The sequence below is a fragment of the Parambassis ranga genome, chromosome 14 (assembly GCF_900634625.1).
Source record: "Parambassis ranga chromosome 14, fParRan2.1, whole genome shotgun sequence".
NCBI classification, from domain to species: Eukaryota; Metazoa; Chordata; class Actinopteri; family Ambassidae; genus Parambassis; species Parambassis ranga.
Genome location: NC_041034.1, coordinates 8,489,196 through 8,508,947, shown reverse-complemented (window position 1 = coordinate 8,508,947; position 19,752 = coordinate 8,489,196). Strand labels below are relative to the sequence as shown.

Sequence of the window (19,752 nt, the reverse complement as noted above, 5' to 3'; positions counted from 1 at the left end):
GCAGAGGTGCTGGAGGTGGTCCTGGAGGTGCTGGGACCCTTGGAGTTGGAACTGGCCTAGGAGGAGTAGGCAGTGTGGGAGGAGTAGGAACCAGTCCTGGTGGAACTGGAGGATTTGGAGGAGGTGTGGGGCCTGATGGTGAGTTGACATAATAATTCAAATAAGTATGTTTAGTTTGACTAAAAAAGTGTACCCTTAATTTAAACAGACTGTAACTGGCTGATTGTGTTATATGCTCCGTTAACCAGGTTCTAGATATGGCACAATTCCAGGATGGGGCACTGGCACTGGAAAACCACCAAAAAGTAAGACAAGAATAGACACAGAAGTATTTATGGAGAGAACTGAAAATGAACATTATTTGTTTTTAGGTTATGGAGCAGCAGCTGGTGGAACCGGGGTTGGGCCTGGTGGCTTTGGCACGGGACAAGGTATTGGGCCAGGTGGCCCTGGTGTTGGTACTTATGGGCAAGCTGGCACTGGACCAGGTTTGTATGGGCCCAGTACTACAGGAACAGGACAGGGTGGAGTCATGACTAGGCCAGGTGGTTTTGGACCTGGAGGTGCCGGCACAGGACCAGGCAGCTATGGACCTGGTGGAGCAGGAGATATTCCCGGAGGTGCTGGCACAGGACCAGGCAGCTATGGACCTGGTGGAGCAGGGGCTATTCCAGGAGGTGCTGGCACAGGACCAGGCAGCTATGGACCTGGTGGAGCAGGAGCTATTCCAGGAGGTGCTGGCACAGGACCAGGCAGCTATGGACCTGGTGGAGCAGGAGCAATTCCTGGTGGTCAAGGATTAGGTACAAGAAAACCTCCCAAATCAGGTATAATGATCTTGTATTAGAAGGACATTTAATAACCATGTTATCAGATGTATTCAAACGGGTAACTCCTCTCACAGGCTATGGATCCTCCTCACTGGGTGGAACTGGCTATGGACAAGGTGATTAACAACTGTCTGTAAAAATGTACAAGGAGTTGTCTAATCATTACACACGTCTATCATGCAGGAGCTTTGCACAGCTCTGTTTGAAAAACAATACCAAACACTACTGTTACACATTTCCTGATAAAACCAATGGCTCTTTTCCTGGGTGCAGGAGCTGGACCTGGAGGAACTGGTACAGCACCTGGCAGATACGGGCCTGGTGGCTTTGGGCCTGGAGGCTTTGGACCAGGCGGCGCTGGCACGGGAACAGGTGGCTTTGGACCAGGCGGCGCTGGCACGGGAACAGGTGGCTTTGGACCAGGCGGCGCTGGCACGGGAACAGGTGGCTTTGGACCAGGCGGCGCTGGCACGGGAACAGGTGGCTTTGGACCAGGCGGCGCTGGCACGGGAACAGGTGGCTTTGGACCAGGCGGCGCTGGCACGGGAACAGGTGGCTTTGGACCAGGCGGCGCTGGCACAGGGAACAGGTGGCTTTGGACCAGGTGGTGCTGGCACAGGAGGTTTTAGACCAGGTGTCACTGGTGGTTTTGGGCCAGGTGGTCCAGGGACAGGATTTGTACCAGGGGCCCAAGGATTAGGAAAAAGAAAACCTTACAAATTTGGTACGTAAGGATCATGAGTTAGGTGATACATGAAAGAGGTGAGACACCAAAACATTGTTTAACTAAAAACTTTCATCTTCTTTTTCCAGGTGCCAGTACAGGTGAGCATGTCAAGATGACAACTGCTTTTTAAAAAATGTGCGTGGCATAGGACTGTACTCTACATGTCATATTTCTCAGCAGGAGTTCTAGGGGGAGGTGTAGGAACTGGTCCAGGAGGAGCTGGTGCTAGACCTGGTGGTTATGGTCCGGGAGGAATTGGGACAGGCCCCTCTGGGACTGGGGGAACAGGCCCAGGAGGTGCTGGAACTGCTGGCTTTGGACCAGGAGGTGCTGGAACCGGTGGCTTTGGACCAGGAGGTGCTGGAACCGGTGGCTTTGGACCAGGAGGTGCTGGAACCGGTGGCTTTGGACCAGGAGGTGCTGGAACCGGTGGCTTTGGACCAGGAGGTGCTGGAACCGGTGGCTTTGGACCAGGTGGTGCTGGAACCGGTGGCTTTGGACCAGGTGGTGCTGGAACCGGTGGCTTTGGACCAGGTGGTGCTGGAACCGGTGGATATGGACCTGGTGGTCAAACAGTTGGGTCAAGAAAGCCTCCTAAAACAGGTTACGGTTCATCGTTGGGTGGAACTGGCTATGGAGCAGGTAAAATTCTCAAAAGCATTATTGCACACTTCTGCACAGTAGTCCAAGTTAACTGTAAAAAAAAAACTGGACTGCGTATCAGGTCTTCATGACCTTTCTGGGAAACATAAACATTGTGTTACTCATCATCTACAAGATGTAATTTACTCAATCACACCTATGTCGACCAGGTGGTGGAGTAGGAGGTCTTCCTGGTACTGGAATAGGAGGTACTGGAGGTAAATAAACAAGAACACATGTAATATTATTGTGATTTGGAGCAGAGCTCATACCAGATTATTAATTTGTAAAATGTGTGATACCAAATGCTTGATTTAGCTACACTTTCCTGTTCAGGTGGTGTAGCTGGAAGTACTGGAGGAACAGGCCTAGGTGTAGGTGGAGGACCAGGTGGCTTCCCAGGTCAGGTTTAACAAAACAGTAGAAAAATATAATATATATATATATATATATATATATATATATATATATGTAATTTAGTTTAAGACAGTATTCCTTAAGACTGTAATGTGTTCTATGTTCCACTAGGGGGTACTGGTGGAGGGGCTGGTGGAGGCTATCCTGGTAAGACTTTGAGTGCATAACACTAAGTACTAAAGAGAAAATTCTTTTATCATGAGTCAGCATAATTATTTGTGTTGGCATATTCCCATTCTTGTTGCTCTGATAACAAAAAAATATGTGAAGCAACAGTTGTTTATTATGACTTTTTTCTGGTTGTTGTTTGTTAGGATACCCAGGGGCTGGGCAAAAATGTAAGAAAACCGCTTTATCCTCTGAAAATATGCACGCTTCAGTTATCTCCAGTCATTTAGATATGCTATACACAAACAGTACATATATGCCATCCTCCATAATTTCCTTGTTTGCAATAAAGCAAAAGATTATTATTTCTGTGTTTGTTAAATTATCTGCATTATTACTTATTTTTTTTCTTTGTCTTTCATGTTCTTCAGCCAAGGCACAGAAAGCAGCCAAATATGCAGCCTTGCAGGCCTTACTTGGAGCAGGGGGCTACAGAGGTAAATAAAATAATAACAAATCAAAAACATATGCAGAGTATTGTTTTCCAGTAAGCCTTGTGTATTCACAATAACTCACTCAGACACATTTCAAAACAGTTACACATGCATACAGCCTGTTGTCACATTTCCCTGGTTGCACAGTTCTCTTTCTGGCTTAAATGTTGCACGATAACGATATAAGGCAGTTTCTGGGTAATTTACCACCCTCTTTTATACACCGATAGAAAAATGGATTCTGCAGAACGGATGTTAAAAAACTTGCTTCATACCACAGCCACAGGAACTTTGTGGCTGTGGTTAATACAAACTGAGCCTGCCATCTGAGTTAATGCTAGTGGGAATCTAAACTGACCAAAACTGACAGTGTGTTGTTAAGTGTTGTTTTGTTCAGCATGTGATTTCATATTAAACTTATTGACTGCCTTAATCATAGTGTATCCATAGAGAATGTGTGTTGGATATCAAGTGAAGAATAATTCTTTGATTCTTAGGTGCTGGCTGTCAGGGTAAATACTGCAGTCGAAGGAGGAAGTGAGAGACCTACAGACAGGAAGTGACCTCATTAAAACAACAGTGGTGCTATCACATGATCCCAGATTGTAAATGTCATACCTAACCATAGGAGCTAAAGTTTTAACACATTCCATGTTATATTTTAATTTGAGTATGTTCTCCACCTGTTAGCATTGTGTTTCCTTAAAAGAAGGTGAAAAGTGGTTATATTAATCTTTCCAAAAAATTAAATTAAGAGCTGTATTGTTACATGAACAACAGAAGAAATGGCACATTGCAGGAAGGTGAGCTCTAGTTCCAAGGTTGAGAATCACTAACATAAAACTATTGGGGCCAAGCTGTATGAAAATAGTTGTTTGTTTCTTGTTGCTGCGTTGAATATCATTATTGTGTTCCTGTTTAAGTACCAGAATCCTCTGGGTTAAGACTGATACCAAGGACTCCCTCAGGGCAGCTCCTTCAGACCTGTCTGCATGCTGACACACTGTTTAAAAAACATTTCACCAAGGCTACACTTTTATCCAGTTAGACTGGATTTTTTTTTTACTTTGAGCAGTTAATTCACTGTTTTTAGCTTTTACATCAAAGTTCAAACACTTGTTTCCAGCAATGCGCATAGACAAAAAGACAGATGGCTGCTTATTTGAGGAATGATGAACAGAAGGGAATTAGAGTGTTCTATGGTATGGTGTTTTGACTTTTGGCTATTAGCTGATGCTTCCAGCAGCCTCTGTTGATGTTAACTAAAGTCATGCTGAAGGTCTTCACTCATGAGATTATTCCACTCTGTTCAACAACATTAAAAGCACTGTTATAACAATATGAGTGATATTAGAGGAAAAAGAGGGTTAACATGCATTTTTGCTCATTGCTGGAAGGACACTGTTTGTCATGTGGCTTAGTTTTACCTTCTACATAAGAACTCAAACTAAATGTGAGGTAGTATGACATGAATACATGAGTGCATTGAAATAACATCTGAGGAGTACTTATTACTGTGTTTTTCTTCTTTTGATGTACCTCCTTTAACACTGTTGAAAAAAACGTTTTTTAAATTATGCTGAGAAATCTATTTAGTCTCATTTTACAAATTCAAGTGCATTAATGCAATATGAAATATTTGAATTAGTCACTTTGTGTGCGCGTTTGTTACAGTTGTTAAACTTTTGTGTACTAATATGATGAATATAAATGCTCTGTTTTGTACATTGTCCTTGAATGTGCGCTGAATCACATTGTAGTCTGTGATGTCATAAGGATAAAACAAGAGCAACTGAATCTCATTTTGCATTTCAGCTCACATTTGTGTCTCTAATGTGTAGCTCAAAATGTGTTTTTGACATCTGTGTTTTTGATGTGGCCTATGAAGAAAAGTATGCACTTTTGTTTGTACACTTTCTGACAATGCTCTCTGAAGTAAAGAGATGACCAATGACATTTGTTCATGATGTTATTTTTTGCAGCTGGAATTATTTACTGTGTTGCACACATATAAGAGCCTGCATACAGAGGAGGGTGTAGGCCGTAAACTGCAACTTGAATAACCACAAGTTAAGCTGTAAAGAAAAAAAGGAAACAACAAGCTGCTACTAGGTCAGTCCAGACAAGGGAGAACAGGGGTTAAACATACATAGCTATTTCACACTTTTTTTTGTAAAACTGGGCTAGGGGTCGCTTAAACTCTGCTACTCTGCTGACTAACTAGTAAGACTAGTAGTGGCAATGTATTAAAAAATCCTGTCAGTCAGGAACAGCCTATAAGGACGATGAAGCTACTGAGTATCTTGAGTCAGGTGAATGTGGGATCTTGGCCACAGAACAGTGTCTTCTGTCACAAGGTCCAAATGATTTATGACAGCAAAACCGGATACCTACCTAAGGGAGAGGACTTAACATAATTTAACATGAGGACTGTTACACAGCCCCACTACTTGAACAGTGCAATCAATGAAGATTCATCACATCACAACAAGGCTGCCCTATTTCAAATGCAGCCACAGACATGTGCTCTTTGGTCGCCCAGCAATAGGTGGATCAAACCTCACTCAATATTTAATGTACACTGGCAGTTTTGACCACCAACAGAATACAGCAGACTACTAACTGAAATCAATAATTGGATCAACAAGTCCTGTCATTTGTCATCAAAAGACATGTGACAGTGACAGAATGAGATTAGATTATCTAAAACCTAACATCATGCATAACACCTCTGCTGTGATGTGCATGAAGCTATAAATGGACTGGACTATAGAAAAAAAAAACATGTCCTAACAATGTTTATTACTGTGGTGTCAGTTACACTAACATGCTTAATCCAATGGTCTAAACCTCATACCTAGCAGTACTAATGGTTTTGTTGTTGAGCTTTACCAGAATTCTCCCCTTTGTTTGTGTGATGAATAGAGAGCTTTACTGTTGGACATTGTGGTAATTGGGGCATTCATAAAGAGATTAAGCCTGTGCTGATGAAAACATTTCCCATCAGAATTTCAAAACACACACTCACTAGCACTCTCACACCTCCTCCACACCCATCTGGATTCACATTTAGCCCTCTTGCTCTTGGTGGACTCTGCAGACATGTGTAACTATATCTTGTCAAGGTCTACATACTAGAAGTAACAAGAGGGGGAGGGCGGAGCAAAAGTCTATACTGGGATAGGTCTGTTTCTCAGCCCCCAGCAGGGGGAAGCTGGCCAGCTTGTGTCAGTGGGTCAGACTTTTTTTCCTTCACACTGCTACTCGGCACAATAGATAGGGGAACTCATGACCACAGGAAGCCTTTGAACAAATGAGAGAGAAGCAGAGTAAAGGACTAAACGACAACGCCTGCTACCGGTTACAGCAGATAGTCTGCTCTGCTTATGAACACATGCAGCGAACTCCTTTCTTTTAGGGTGGATTGTGTGATCAGTCAACTGTCAGGGCAGGATGTCACGACGGGACCAGAGGTTTCGGAGAGGAATGAAGGGACGGTAAGAACCACCATGGACATTAATAATGAGTGAGATATGGATGTGTTAGTGAGAGTGAGAGAAAGGAAAAAGAATACAAGCAAATTGTAGCTTCTCATCTGCATGCACAACTTCCTCAAACGGTCCTTCATGGCAAATACGCCCAAAACCCCCACTTTCACATCCACTGAGATTGTAAATGTGTGAGTACTTTATGAAACTGCAACAACAGCAAGCTCGGCTGGTTATCTAAGGTAATTGCGACACAACCTACATTTAGTCGTATCCTGTCTGATTTAACATTTATACAAGAAGTAAAATATGGCTGGGGTAACATCTCTGAAACAGTCAGGACAGGACAATGCAATAACATCAAAGCAAATATTTCCCATCAACAAATGTTTTTAAAAGGAAGTCCAGCAGGACAACACAAACAGAACAGGGAGGAACTGCTGCACTATTAGTGACAAGAAAACAGAGGTGTAAGAATGGATAAAGACTGGACAAATGAACAGAAACGTGACGGCGAAATGTGAGCAAACACAAGGGGAGTGAGGATAAATTCTTTGGATATAGTGTCTGGGCTGAATCCAGGGCTTTCTCAAGACCAGATGTCTAAAACACAATCACAGATGGGACGCTTCCACATCCATTGCCAGCAGCACAATAACAAAGACAGGAGGTCAAAAATAAACCTGCAGAAGTCTCATCGTTTCATTACTTCATTATTTCCTCAACACTAAATGAGAGGCAGGTCTAATGGATCAGTAAAGGCTGTAAAAAAATACTCACATTTTGCATTTTTCTAGGTTTTGCATTACCAGCAGCAACACAGCCATTTCAGTAGTGGGTGAATTGTCACAGCAGAGACACTAAAGTCTGACAATTTACAAAACCACAGCAGTAGTGACTGATCAGTACCAACATTTACAACGTAAAGTGGTACAAGAGTGGGATCATGGTTATAATTACAAAGGTTTTAGGAGAAACAAATATGTCTGAGTAAAATGTTATCCTTGAGCAACCTCAAAGACGACGAAGGAAGTCTTTTCCTCCTATTTACCTTTTTATTGTTAAAAAAAAACAGCATGACATTTGCAGTTGAGGTGGGGAGAGAGGAAACATGGACCAGTACACAGTCCAGGAAGTCACCTCCCACTCCGGTTGTAGCACTAGAGAGATAAGGAAGCTGGGCTTTTATTGTACATTAGATATTATTCTGTTTCAGACAGGATGTCACTATAGGTTTAGAGGATTTAAAGGACTGAAACTAAAATGCTGGAATGGTCTTTGGGTGTTTTTAAGTAGCAGTTTTCATCATGTCTGCACATCGTTTAGTTCTCTTGTGCAATTCTGTGTCGGTGTGCCAATGCGGAGGCCACATTAAGTTAGTGTTTTTTGTGAAGACATGTGACTGCCCAGTAAACCTACATGACTAGTCCTTTTGTAAGAAGAATTTCATTTGGCTGCTGGCAGTGTGTGCTCTCTGACACAGTGACATCAGCAATCTGACATCTATAATGCATTGCTTCACACCATCCCTACAGTAACTGTATTTCCTCCAGGCATGTGTTGAAGAAACAGCAGCAGCTCAATGTCTGCACTTAGTCTCCACTAAAAGCATCTTATTCAACACAGGAGGAAAAAAGGAGTAGGGTATCAGTGAAATAGTATACTATGTGTTAAAACAAAAAACTGACGACAACAATTCAACGTCCAACTGACCTGGAAGTGCGAGCCTGTGTGTCACAATCTAGCGGGTCGACTTTCTTCACAAGGCTCATGTGTTCCATCACCAATGAGGCTCATGTTACTTCACTTTAAATGCCACATGCCTGTGATGCATGCACCATCCTATGGCCTAATTTAAATCTGCATTTCTCTTGTTCATCATTGTTTAAACAAGAACCTCTCTTTTTTGCCAGGTGCTCTGAGTGTGGCTGCATCCTGTCTCCCTGGTACTATGAAAGAGAGGGACAGCTGTACTGTAAAAAGCACTACTGGTCCCGTTATGGAGAACACTGCCATGGCTGCAAGGAGACCATCTCAACAGGACTCATAATGGTATCATGAGCAACAAATAGCACAAATGAATTTATGCAAAGTACAGCATAGTAATGTGCAGGACACAAACTTTGCTGTATGCAGGGGTCAGGACTGAGGAAAGCCTCACTTCCTGATCAGTTTTCCCCTCTGCACTGATTTTGGCTAACATTTTGTTAGAATTAGTCACAACAGAACAGTTCACTTGAACAAACAGTCCTCAGCCGAAGTCTGTTCTTTCTCTTTCTATTTTTAACCCCTAACAAACAGATTGATTGTTAGTGAACTAGTTTAAAATACTCACTTTATTGATCATTCAGAGCAGCTTGTTGTTTAAACTGACAACTGTTCAGACATCCAAATGTACATTTGTACTATTAACCAATTAACAATCAAATACCACAAGGTGAATGCAACTACTACAACTAGTAGTTCCCCCCGATATGAAAGCTTCCTTTCCCCCGCCTTTTGAGTCTCAAACTGGAGGATATCCTCTGAAAAACATCCTTCATCCAGAAGCGAGAAACACATGCTATATTACAAAGCTCCACAAGCTAACTAAGCCAAACGTCCTCTTGCAAAAATAACATTAACAACAATTTATTTGCTTGGCTTTTTCCACACAACCTCTCTGCATAAACAGGTTGCTGGAGAGCAAAAGTACCATCCAGAATGCTTCACTTGCATGAGCTGTGAGATGGTCATCGGAGACGGAGACACCTACACGCTTATCGAACGCACCAAACTTTACTGGTGAGTAGGATGCAAAGGAGAGTATATTAAAAATTATTTATAATATTATTAAAGCTGTTTTACAGCCTTATATTTAGACACTTTTGTGAAATTTCTTTGAGTCACTTTGAGTTTCAAAATGACATTTGTGACGGGATTTGTCTCTGCAGTGGCCACAGTTTCTGTCAAGGTCTTGTATCCTCTGTGAGGTCAACTTCTTCACACACCAAAAGGCCCCATATGGTGGCTCTATTGTCTCTCCCTCCTCACGTAGGCCGATGTGGCCTGACTGTAGCCACAGATGTCAGCCAAGACAAAGACCCTGTTGTCACTGTGACAGAGTGAGTTTATAGAATTCTGTATTGAACCAGCACTAACCTCCACCTATTCCTTATATTCAGTCTTAAACCTTCAGTCTGTAATTTTGTAACAGGTTAGATTCAGCTGTCCTCACTTCTGACCTGCTGTCCTCAGTCCATGGTGGCGATCGAGTACTAGAGGTCAATGGCATCCCAGTTCGTAATATTTCTCCAGACGAGGTAGGCTTCAAACCATTCAGCAAGTTGGTTATGAAAAGAATCACAGTCAAGGTCAGTTTTCTTTCCTCTAGATAAACCGCATAATCCAGGACACCAGCAGACCACTGCAGCTGACTATTGAACACAACCCGCAGCCTCGTCATGATGTTCCTAACTTAAACAATCCAACGGATAATGTCAGCTGTCCAGAACCCTGTGTGTGTGACAAACTTGCTTCATCCAGGAAACTCCCTAGCCTAGAGGAAGAGCCGAGTCCACAGGAGGAGACGGATGAACAACTTATGTTGAGGCTCTCTCCTACTCAGCACCAAGACACCACAGGAAAGCGATCCAGAAATATAATGTAAGTGCCGACTGTCAAAGTTGCCTGGATCTCTTAATCTTCTCCTTTAGTCTGTTTAAGAGTTGTTGTCTTTCTTAGGCGCAGCTGTAGTATAGATAAATGTCCTCAGTCCCACGGAGCGCTGTCACTTTCATCTCAGAGGAGAGACATGGTTCGCTCAGAGTCTCTTCGTGTCGACCCTGGAGATAGGACCCACCGCATATTCAGACCTTCAGACCTCATCCATGGGGAAGTGCTTGGAAAAGGCTGCTTTGGTCAGGCTGTTAAGGTAGCCTACAGCAATTCATTTCCCCAATTAATTGTTTTTCCCTCACTGTAATGGGAGACTGTCAAAACATCTGATCAACTTGTCGCTCTGCAGGTTACACATCAAGAAACAGGGGAGGTGATGGTGATGAAAGAGCTAATAAGTTTTGACGAAGAGACACAGAAGACATTCTTAAAGGAGGTAAGTGGTAAACAAAGCAGAAGAGGGCAGGTATTTGATGATGCATTAGCAAGTGCTTATTTAACCTAACTTTCTTCTTAACTGTTACAGGTGAAGGTGATGCGCTGTTTAGACCATCCCAATGTGCTGAAGTTCATTGGGCTGTTTTACAAAGACAAACGAATACATTTTGTCTCTGAATACATCAAGGGAGGAACCCTACACGAGACTATCACAAAAATGGTGAGTTAAAGTCAGTTTACAGTTTAATTTCTCCACATTTGTCGATGAGTACACATACTCAATATGAATGCCACAATATGGTTCTTGTAGGATAAGGATTTCCCCTGGAAAATAAGAACTGGATATGCCAAAGATATAGCAGCTGGGATGGTGAGTATTTCTGTCCAACACAGAAATGAAAAGATTAATAATGTACAATCTCTTCCATTGTAATGCAATCTCTCATTTACAGGCATATTTACACTCAATGAATGTCATCCACCGAGATTTAAATTCACACAACTGCCTTGTCAGAGAGGTAAGCAAGCGTACCAACCACATCCATCAAATAAAGTCTGAAACAAAAGCAAGCGCACAGCTCCTTCATTAAACACACTAACACATTAACACACTTCTTTATCTCTCTCTGTTTGGGATAGAATCAGTCTGTTGTGGTGGCAGATTTTGGACTGGCCAGACTTGTGATGGAGGAGAGGAATCAAAGCAGAACATGTTCTCTGGAAAGGCCGGTGAGGGGGACGCTGTCAGAGCTCCGCAGGCCTGACCGAAGAAAGCGCTACACTGTGGTGGGAAACCCCTACTGGATGGCCCCTGAGATGATTCACGGTGAGTGCACACATTCAAATTCAAAAATCCTTTTAGTCCCCAGGGGGGACCTAAAGGTTGACATTGTCAGCTTAATAGTAACATTTTTGTTTTGTAGCCTGACTTAAATTTGGTCATTTGAAATTGAAGGAGACACAATAAACATTGGACTTCTGCATTTACATCAGTAAAAAATAAATATAAGATTCACATTTTTCGATATTCTCTGTACATCTCTCAGGGAAAATCTATGATGAACGTGTGGACATCTTTTCATTTGGTATCATGATATGTGAGGTAAGAACATCCAGACAGATTGATTTTAAAAAATTAAAATGACATGGTTCAAGAATAAAAATAAAGTAATTATTTATCCAATTTAAAAAAATATATAAACGTTTTACAGCCAAGTATCAATCTCTGTGTCCTTTAAGATCATCGGCAGAGTGAGTGCCGATCCTGACTACCTTCCCCGGACAAATAACTTTGGACTAAATGTGGCTGGCTTCCTGCAGCACTGCCACCCTTCACAGTGCCCTTCTGCCTTCCTGCCGGTGGCTGTCCTCTGCTGTGACATGGATGCTGACAAACGGTATTGCACAAAACCACCACAGCTTAACTGTAACTTTATGTCAAGGAAATGGAGGCTATGTGGCAATTTAGACTGTGACGAAGTGCATATGTTGATTTAAAACATAAACGATTCAAACCATTTTAACTTTAGTTAACAGAGAACATGTAATGCCTCACACTATATCTCATCACTTATCACTTATTTGCCTTTCAGTCCGTCATTTTCAAAGCTGGAGGAATGGCTGGAGAACCTGCTGATGCACTTGGACATCGGTCTGCCTGTGCTCTCTGAGCTAGAGCAACTCTGTAAAGCCTTCTGGCAGAATAACAGCTACCAAAATCACCCTCTGGACCAGGAAAACAGTCTTAGTTCTAACGAAAAAACCCAGAGTTCACTGAGACAGAGTCCCAGCCCGAAACAATGTTCAGACATGGATGCAAATAATTACGTAGAGCCTAATCACATTACATCGAACCAGCAGAAAAACATCACAGCTGAGATTCATTCAAATGGGGAGCAACACACACACAATGTTCTTCAGGGGGAGACTGAGCCACAAGACATGAACCAGCCATGTTCCAGGTCTACAAGCACAGACTTGTGTAAAACAGGCTCTGAAACCTGGGAGCACAATGGCGTAACTAAACAACCAAATGCCCAGGAAGAGCCCTCACAGCCGCTAAAGGTCAAAAACCCGCTAGGTCTGTCAAACAGGCCCAGAAGGTCAGGCAGTGCAATGTGGGACAGTTCTACAGAGGACAGCTCTTTCCTTTGACTGCTTAATCGGACAGGACAGGATTTACAAAGACATGTGTGCCTTTTTAACCAACTGGAAGACAAGTGGAAGAGTCTGCTGGAGACTACGCATGAAAAAAAACTTCAGAGAGAAGATTTATATGGGATATTTTGCATGACAAGCAGCAATGTTTTGTGTGTAGCTTAATAACAATTGCATCACGTTGCTCTCTGAACCAGTATTAATAAGTTTGCACCTAGAGCCCAACTGATACTGGATTTAGTTGTTTTAATTTAATACATTTGCATTGTTAAGTGTATTATCGTTTAAGTAATGTGTCAGTGCCCTCTCCTGGACAGGGCAACACTGTTTATGAATGACCTCAAACACAGCTTTGGCAATTCTGTCTTACAATATGTCTTTACTTACTGCCATATATAACAACTAGCCAATTTATCAACTGGGCTGAAGGTTCAACTTTGTCCATAAGCTGTGAAACACATGTCACTTTATACTTAAAGCTACATTACATTATTTATCAGAATGTCTTACTAAAGTGTAGATAGAACAATAAAGAGATATACTCTTATTAAGCTTGTTTGTGAAAACGTATTCAACTTCAACCAATTCTGTGCTTCATTAACCAGCTTGAAAAACTCTCAGGTTGGTAAAAACACTCAATTGTTCTAAAAATCAACAGAGATGTTCACTAGTCAATTCTAATAGGTGCAGCTAATGTGGCTAAAGCCACTCAGCTAACTGTAAATTCATAAATTCGTAAAAGAAACACATAAAGAAAGAATAAAACTGTTGTCTAGTATGTGTCTTATTTACTATTTTATGTTCAAACCAAAATGCTAGAAGATTATTTTTTCATTTGTTGTACAAAATTGATTAAGTTAAATTATGACACATTGACACTTAACTAGCTAAAGAGGCTATGGTTCCACATAATCACAAATATCAATATAAAAACTAAAATTGAGTTACCTTAAACTGCATCCACAGCTAGAGAGACGATTTGTGTGCTCACTGTGTAGGAAATGCTGGCTTTTTAACCATGATATGTGGTTAAAAACACAACTTCTGTCATGGATACATGGATATATGGATTTACAACTTTTAGCTAGCATCATGACAAAACTCACTGTTTTTACACCGCTGTATTTTGTGAGGTTTTACCGGATATAGGCCTACTGGCTGAAGACTCAAAACCGAGCTGGGTTACCAATAAATCCTCTTCCTCCTCTTCCTCCTCAGTGAAGTCCTCCTTCCCCACCTTGCATACACCTGTCCGCTGTTTCCACCGAGCTCGCGCTGCTCTTCTTCTTCTTCTTCTATTGAAAACAAAGTTGACCAAACTGATGCTGTTTTATATAAATAAAAAAATTCATCTAAAAAATAAAAACTACAAAAACTATATATCATAGCATAAATCATTTGGGTTGTTTTTATTTTGTTTATTAGAAAATAGTTTGCAGATAAAGTGATTAGGAACGTTATCATTAGCTGATGAACGTCTGTCAAATTTGAAATTATTTGGCTCCCTCTAGTGGCTCATTGAAATTCTGCATCTTTTATACCGTCTACTGTTTACTTTAGTGTCTGCCAGGATATGCAAATAACAGGTTTCTGTTATGAAATTCTGCGATGAAAATTGTGCAAAATTCTGAATTTAATTCAATTCAGTGAATTAAAATTTAAATTGACTTCACCCTACAGGTTGTTGAATTGAATTGGAATTGAAGTTTATATTTTTTACTACAATTACATCTGTACTGCAGAGATTGTTGGATTCTCTGCTTCTCTATAGTGCTGTGCCCAGACCTCTGCCTTCAAGGCTACTTTGCTTTCACGTGATATGTCAAGATTCAGGATTTGGACTTGCACAAGCAAATGAGAAATAGTGTGATTAGATGGTCTTTGTATTTCAAAGAGAGCAGGGTATAAGGTAATACAGTATATGCTTGAAGTGGTGAGTAAAGTGTAATGTATTACCGATTGATTCAGAGTTCCCAATGAAAATACATGCCCTGGTCATCAAAATAGAAGAAAGATTACAAATCTGGAGATTTACCTCGAGGTGCTGTTTGGAATTTGAGGCCGCATTCAGACCGGGCAGTGCAGTAGTTGCAGATTTCTCGGTGGTTTCCATGTGTTGTGGGAATTAGCTCACCAAACTGAATGAGCACAGGTGTCCTGTTATGTGTGTTGTCATTTTGCTGCAATTACAAAAATCAAAAGTACAAACCAGCTCTGGCCCTCAATAAGCTCATTTCACTAGAGTGTACTCCAAACAAAATGGCCTAAATGTTTGGACAACGTTTTGAAGGCTTGGATACAGCACAGTACTCTGGGAAATGAAGTGCTGTCCTATCATTTTCCACAATTTTGACTCTCACTCAGGCACTCTGTAGAGGCCTTAATCACTTTTTGGCAGATGGGAAAACAATCCTTTATGTGGTGTATTGACCCTTTAAAGATGTGTTAACAGGTACAGATGGGCTGGTTGGATTATAATCTGTGAAATATCACAGACAAGAATGAAATGAAGTCATTCTGAGGCAGAATGAAGTATATGCGCCGACCCCACCCCTCATTAATCGATCTTTATCACTTAATATCAGATGGAGCGCCAGATCACAGATAACACAACAATTATGTAGTGAATGAGATTTTATTTTACCGAGTAGTTCATGAATGAAAATGTCGTTTTTTGAATGGAAGTCAGTTGCTTTGTGGAGCCAGCCCCTGTCGGCAGAGAGCTGTACTGCAGCTTAAATCACTTCCGCATTGGCCTCTTTTTTTTTTCAGCCCGGGTGTCTGCCGCTTGGCCTGGACGCGCTGACCCGCCGTCCCCCTGAGCTGCAGTCAGGTTGTAAACCGGCAGCAGCAACATGGAGCACATGTCCTCTCCGGTCAGATTTCGCAGCAATAGAAAAGGTAGGTCTGTTAAATTACAGTTCTATACAGCCAGGCTGCATCAGTGTATGTTATTTAATATTACTATATTATTATATACTATATAATTATTATTCAGCACAGATATATTCCTGCACGGAGTTGTGTTTACGTATGCTGCTGTACATGTTATTTACTCCATTTCTATCTTAACTGTACGATACACACTTGTTTATTTAGTTTTTTCACTAGCATAGCTCAGTTTAATGTTATTGTTTTTAGGAGGATATAGTAACTTTATAATTCACTAATTTCCCCCTTTCTGTTGAAAACAAGCTGCAACTTTATCAGAAAAGGAGGTATGACAAGTGTATAGAATAGTAATTGTTAGATATAGTGTTTGTTAGAACCTGTGTGTGTGTGTGTGTGTGTGTGTGTGTGTGTGTGTGCTTAAGAGTTAAGTCCTCCACCCCACACAGTCAGAGCATTAGAAGCTGGGTTAAGCCTGCTGCAAAGGTTTGTGGGTAATGAGAGCTGACAGGTAGAGAGACGCCAGATGAACCCTGATCAGGCCAGCAGGAGCGTGGGCCGTGCTGTTGTGCTGTCTTTAGACGGGGTCAACACAACATGTTAGTGGAGGCTGCTCATGAAGAACACATGGTTGAGTGTGGGGTGAAATGTTTTACATAAATGAGTATATTTTAGTGAGTACACCCAGTGTTTACCTGACGTCCTGCACCGGGCTGCCTCTGTCTCTGTGTTCTGCCTGGACAGATGGGTGAAGGCCTGTGTAATGGTATAATGGGATGACAGGTCAGATCTAATCAGTGGAGAAAGGGTGTAGTCAAACACAGCAGCAGAGGACATGCTCATGATACTATCCATGTCCAAATCCAAATCTATCCAAATGATTGGTTAACGAACAGATAAAAGAAAAATGAAAGATCACCTTTCTGTCTTCTGTCCTAGTTGGCCAGTTTGTCCATAAAGCACCAAGAGGACATGAACTTTCCTTACGCCATGAGGGATCTGCCTCCTGTCGCTCAACAGTGCTCATCACCAGGCCACCGTGAGGCAGACTTAACTGGGGCGGCGACCTACAGCAGGCTCCACAGCCTTCCTGGAACTCCCCCTCCATCCCGTGCCTTCGGATGCCACCCCGGAGGCTCGCCGACACTCCCTCCCAGACTGAATCACATAGCGCTGGACGCAGACTTTCAGCCTATGGTGCTCAGGAGGCAGCTTGTCTCTCAGGGGTCTCTGGACTCTCCACTCAGCCCATCGTCACGTCCACGCAGCCCCTGGGGACGCTTTGACCCCTATGACTCTCCAGAGGTAGGTTTCTTCCAAGTTCCAGGTTACATTTGGACTGCATCTATGGGGAACTGAATAAAACCTTAAAATATACTCCTGTTAGAAGCAGCATTTGCATTAATATGTAAGTGTTTCCTCCAGGATCAGGACAAGGAGTACGTAGGTTTTGCCACATTGCCAAACCAGGTTCATAGAAAGACTGTGAAAAAAGGCTTCACATTTACACTGATGGTGGCAGGTGAGTCTTTAGTGGGAACACTTAGTGGCAGGATTCACATCATCATAAGCAGTTTCTGATGATAACATTCTACTCCGTAGGGGAGTCCGGCCTTGGTAAGTCCACATTGATCAACAGCTTGTTCCTCACGGATCTCTACAAAGACAGAAAAGTTCCCAATGCAGAAGGTGAGATCCGTTTTTATGTTGCAAATAATAAAACATTAGCTCATATCTTTCTGCTGCACAACCTGATGCTTCTGCTAGAACTCCTTTGTGTGTGTGTGTGCAGAACGGATCAGTCCAACAGTGGACATCATCAAACACACCATTGGCATTGAGGAGAAAGGAATCAAACTGAGGCTCACCATCATAGACACACCAGGGTTTGGAGATGGCGTCGACAACACAGAAAGGTGAGGTCATCAATATGTGCCTGCTGTTGTTACATTAAATATTTGAAAGTTACAGTCTGGCTCACTGATATGACGTGTGTTTGCATTAGCTGGAAGCAAATAGAAGACTACATCGACCAGCAGTTTGAACAGTACTTCAGAGACGAGAGTGGGTTGAACAGAAGGAACATCCAGGACAACAGAGTCCACTGTTGTCTCTACTTCATCTCTCCATATGGCCATGGGTATGCTGGCGTGCTTTACTTCTTCACATTGAACCCTTTTGGCCTGTTTTTAAATGTTTGTGTTTCCTCTCATCAGTCTTCGGCCTCTGGATGTGGAGTTTATGAAGGCCTTGCATGAAAAAGTGAACATAATTCCTGTTTTGGCCAAAGCTGACAGCCTGACACAAGCAGAGGTGTGCAGAAAGAAGATGAAGGTGTGTCTCCATGTTTCAGATTTAACATTGTCTTGTTGTAGTTTAGTTCTTTCCACATCAGACTTTACTGTTTCTTTTATGTTTTTGTTCCTCAGATCAGGGAGGAGATCAGGCAGTTTGGGATCAATGTTTACCAGTTTCCTGAGTGTGACTCAGATGAAGACGAAGACTTTAAGATGCAGGAGCAGATACTTAAGGTTGTCCAGCCGATTGGTTATCCTGTCATTGATGGATCATGGCATTTCATTCACTGACAGTTTATTGTTTTGACTTCCGTCTATAGGACAGCATCCCATTTGCAGTAATCGGGAGTAATGTTCAAGTGGAGAGTAAAGGTCGCAAGTTCAGAGGACGAATCTATCCCTGGGGTGTTGTAGAAGGTATGACAGTGGATGTGGAGATATTTAAACTTAGTCCGGCACATTTGAATGTGATAAAAATGTTACTCATTGCTGTTGCTTTTTGATGTTACCAGTGGAGAACCCAGCTCACTCTGACTTCTTGCTGCTGAGGAACATGCTGGTGAGGACGCACATGCAGGACCTGAAGGACGTGACGCGGGAGACGCACTATGAAAACTACAGAGCCCAGTGCATCCAGAACATGACGCGCATGGTGGTGCAGGACAGGAAACGCAGGTGGGAAGCACACTGATTGGTGATTGGTCAGAATTCTGTATGGTAAAAGCCGATCTCAGTTTCTTCTAAGAGGGGCTGTGTGAGGTGATAATCAGTGTTATTGTTATTGTTTTATTATGTATTATTCTTAGAACAAGTTGAAGGTCGGGGACATCCAGATTATTTGAGATAAGAATGTCTGTTTTTGTTAATGGAGTCTGGTGGCATTTAGAGAACAATGTGGCAGCTGCACGTCTCTGTCAAGATGGCCGTCTGTAGGTTGACCTTTTTGTGAGATTGGCAGCCTACTCTTCCACAGCCGTCCACTTTTTTGTCAGTACTCCTTCTCTAACCAGCCACCAGTATGAAGAGGTGCCTCATGCAGCCTTACTTAAAAGAAACTGAAGTATGCTTAAACTTCATGCAGAACATGTATTACATGTGATGACTGAGACTCACCTGCATGTATGTTGGCTTTAGTTTGTTAGAGAGACATCGAGAGGGAAGTGAGTCAGAATTCCCTTTACCTCTGGCCATCGTTGACACTGAAAAGGAGAGACTCATCTTTGAGAAAGATGAAGAGGTATGTTTCACTCACTCACTCACTCACTCACTCACTCACTCACTCACTCACTCACTCACTCACTCACAGAGAGTCACTCTATGATTTATGTCTCTTTTTGTAGTTGAGGAGGATGCAGGAGGTGCTGGAGAGGATTCAGGAGCAGATGCAACACAGTCAAACAGGCGGCTACTGATTCTCTCTTAATTCACTGTCAGACAAGAGGAAGAGGAACACAGGGAGGAGGGCCTGACGATCAAGGAAACTAGGTCTGTTTGCAGTTAGAATGGCTGGAGTCATGACTTAGCAAAAAAAAAAAATGTGAATATTATTATATTCAACCAAAGACAGAGTCACCCTCTTCCAAAGCTATTACTTTAATTACAAGTGAT

The 19,752-nt window shown here is 42.2% G+C and overlaps 3 protein-coding genes across 4 annotated transcripts; all 3 read left to right on the top strand.

Annotated features, from left to right (window-relative positions):
- The first annotated feature begins 745 nt into the window (after positions 1-745).
- LOC114446680 (spidroin-2-like) lies at positions 746-4,263 on the top strand. Of its 2 annotated transcripts, none has more exons than XM_028422394.1 (11): positions 746-827; positions 905-946; positions 1,104-1,554; positions 1,644-1,655; positions 1,738-2,199; positions 2,370-2,417; positions 2,536-2,601; positions 2,728-2,763; positions 2,931-2,954; positions 3,156-3,221; positions 3,716-4,263. In XM_028422394.1, exons 2-11 carry the CDS (start codon positions 908-910, stop codon positions 3,757-3,759), a joined length of 1,248 nt encoding a protein of 415 aa, XP_028278195.1. In that variant the 5' UTR covers positions 746-827; positions 905-907; the 3' UTR covers positions 3,760-4,263. The 2 variants fall into 2 exon arrangements, with proteins under 2 accessions (XP_028278195.1, XP_028278194.1); XM_028422393.1 differs by having other exon boundaries at positions 1,735-2,199.
- A 2,181-nt stretch (positions 4,264-6,444) lies between these two features.
- LOC114446679 (LIM domain kinase 1-like) lies at positions 6,445-13,505 on the top strand. Its single transcript, XM_028422392.1, has 15 exons — positions 6,445-6,715; positions 8,620-8,758; positions 9,381-9,490; positions 9,640-9,810; positions 9,903-10,008; positions 10,080-10,351; positions 10,430-10,619; positions 10,713-10,799; positions 10,890-11,021; positions 11,112-11,171; positions 11,254-11,319; positions 11,441-11,627; positions 11,848-11,903; positions 12,041-12,198; positions 12,394-13,505. The coding sequence occupies exons 1-15, from the start codon at positions 6,672-6,674 to the stop codon at positions 12,953-12,955; spliced, it is 2,340 nt and encodes a 779-aa protein (XP_028278193.1). The 5' UTR covers positions 6,445-6,671; the 3' UTR covers positions 12,956-13,505.
- Positions 13,506-15,813: 2,308 nt separating this feature from the next.
- Positions 15,814-19,556, top strand: LOC114445784 (septin-5-like). Its single transcript, XM_028420994.1, has 13 exons — positions 15,814-15,859; positions 16,154-16,176; positions 16,787-17,152; positions 17,273-17,369; positions 17,450-17,536; positions 17,640-17,763; positions 17,853-17,987; positions 18,064-18,181; positions 18,277-18,378; positions 18,465-18,561; positions 18,657-18,819; positions 19,279-19,381; positions 19,485-19,556. Exons 1-13 carry the CDS (start codon positions 15,814-15,816, stop codon positions 19,554-19,556), a joined length of 1,533 nt encoding a protein of 510 aa, XP_028276795.1.
- The last annotated feature ends 196 nt before the right edge of the window (positions 19,557-19,752 follow it).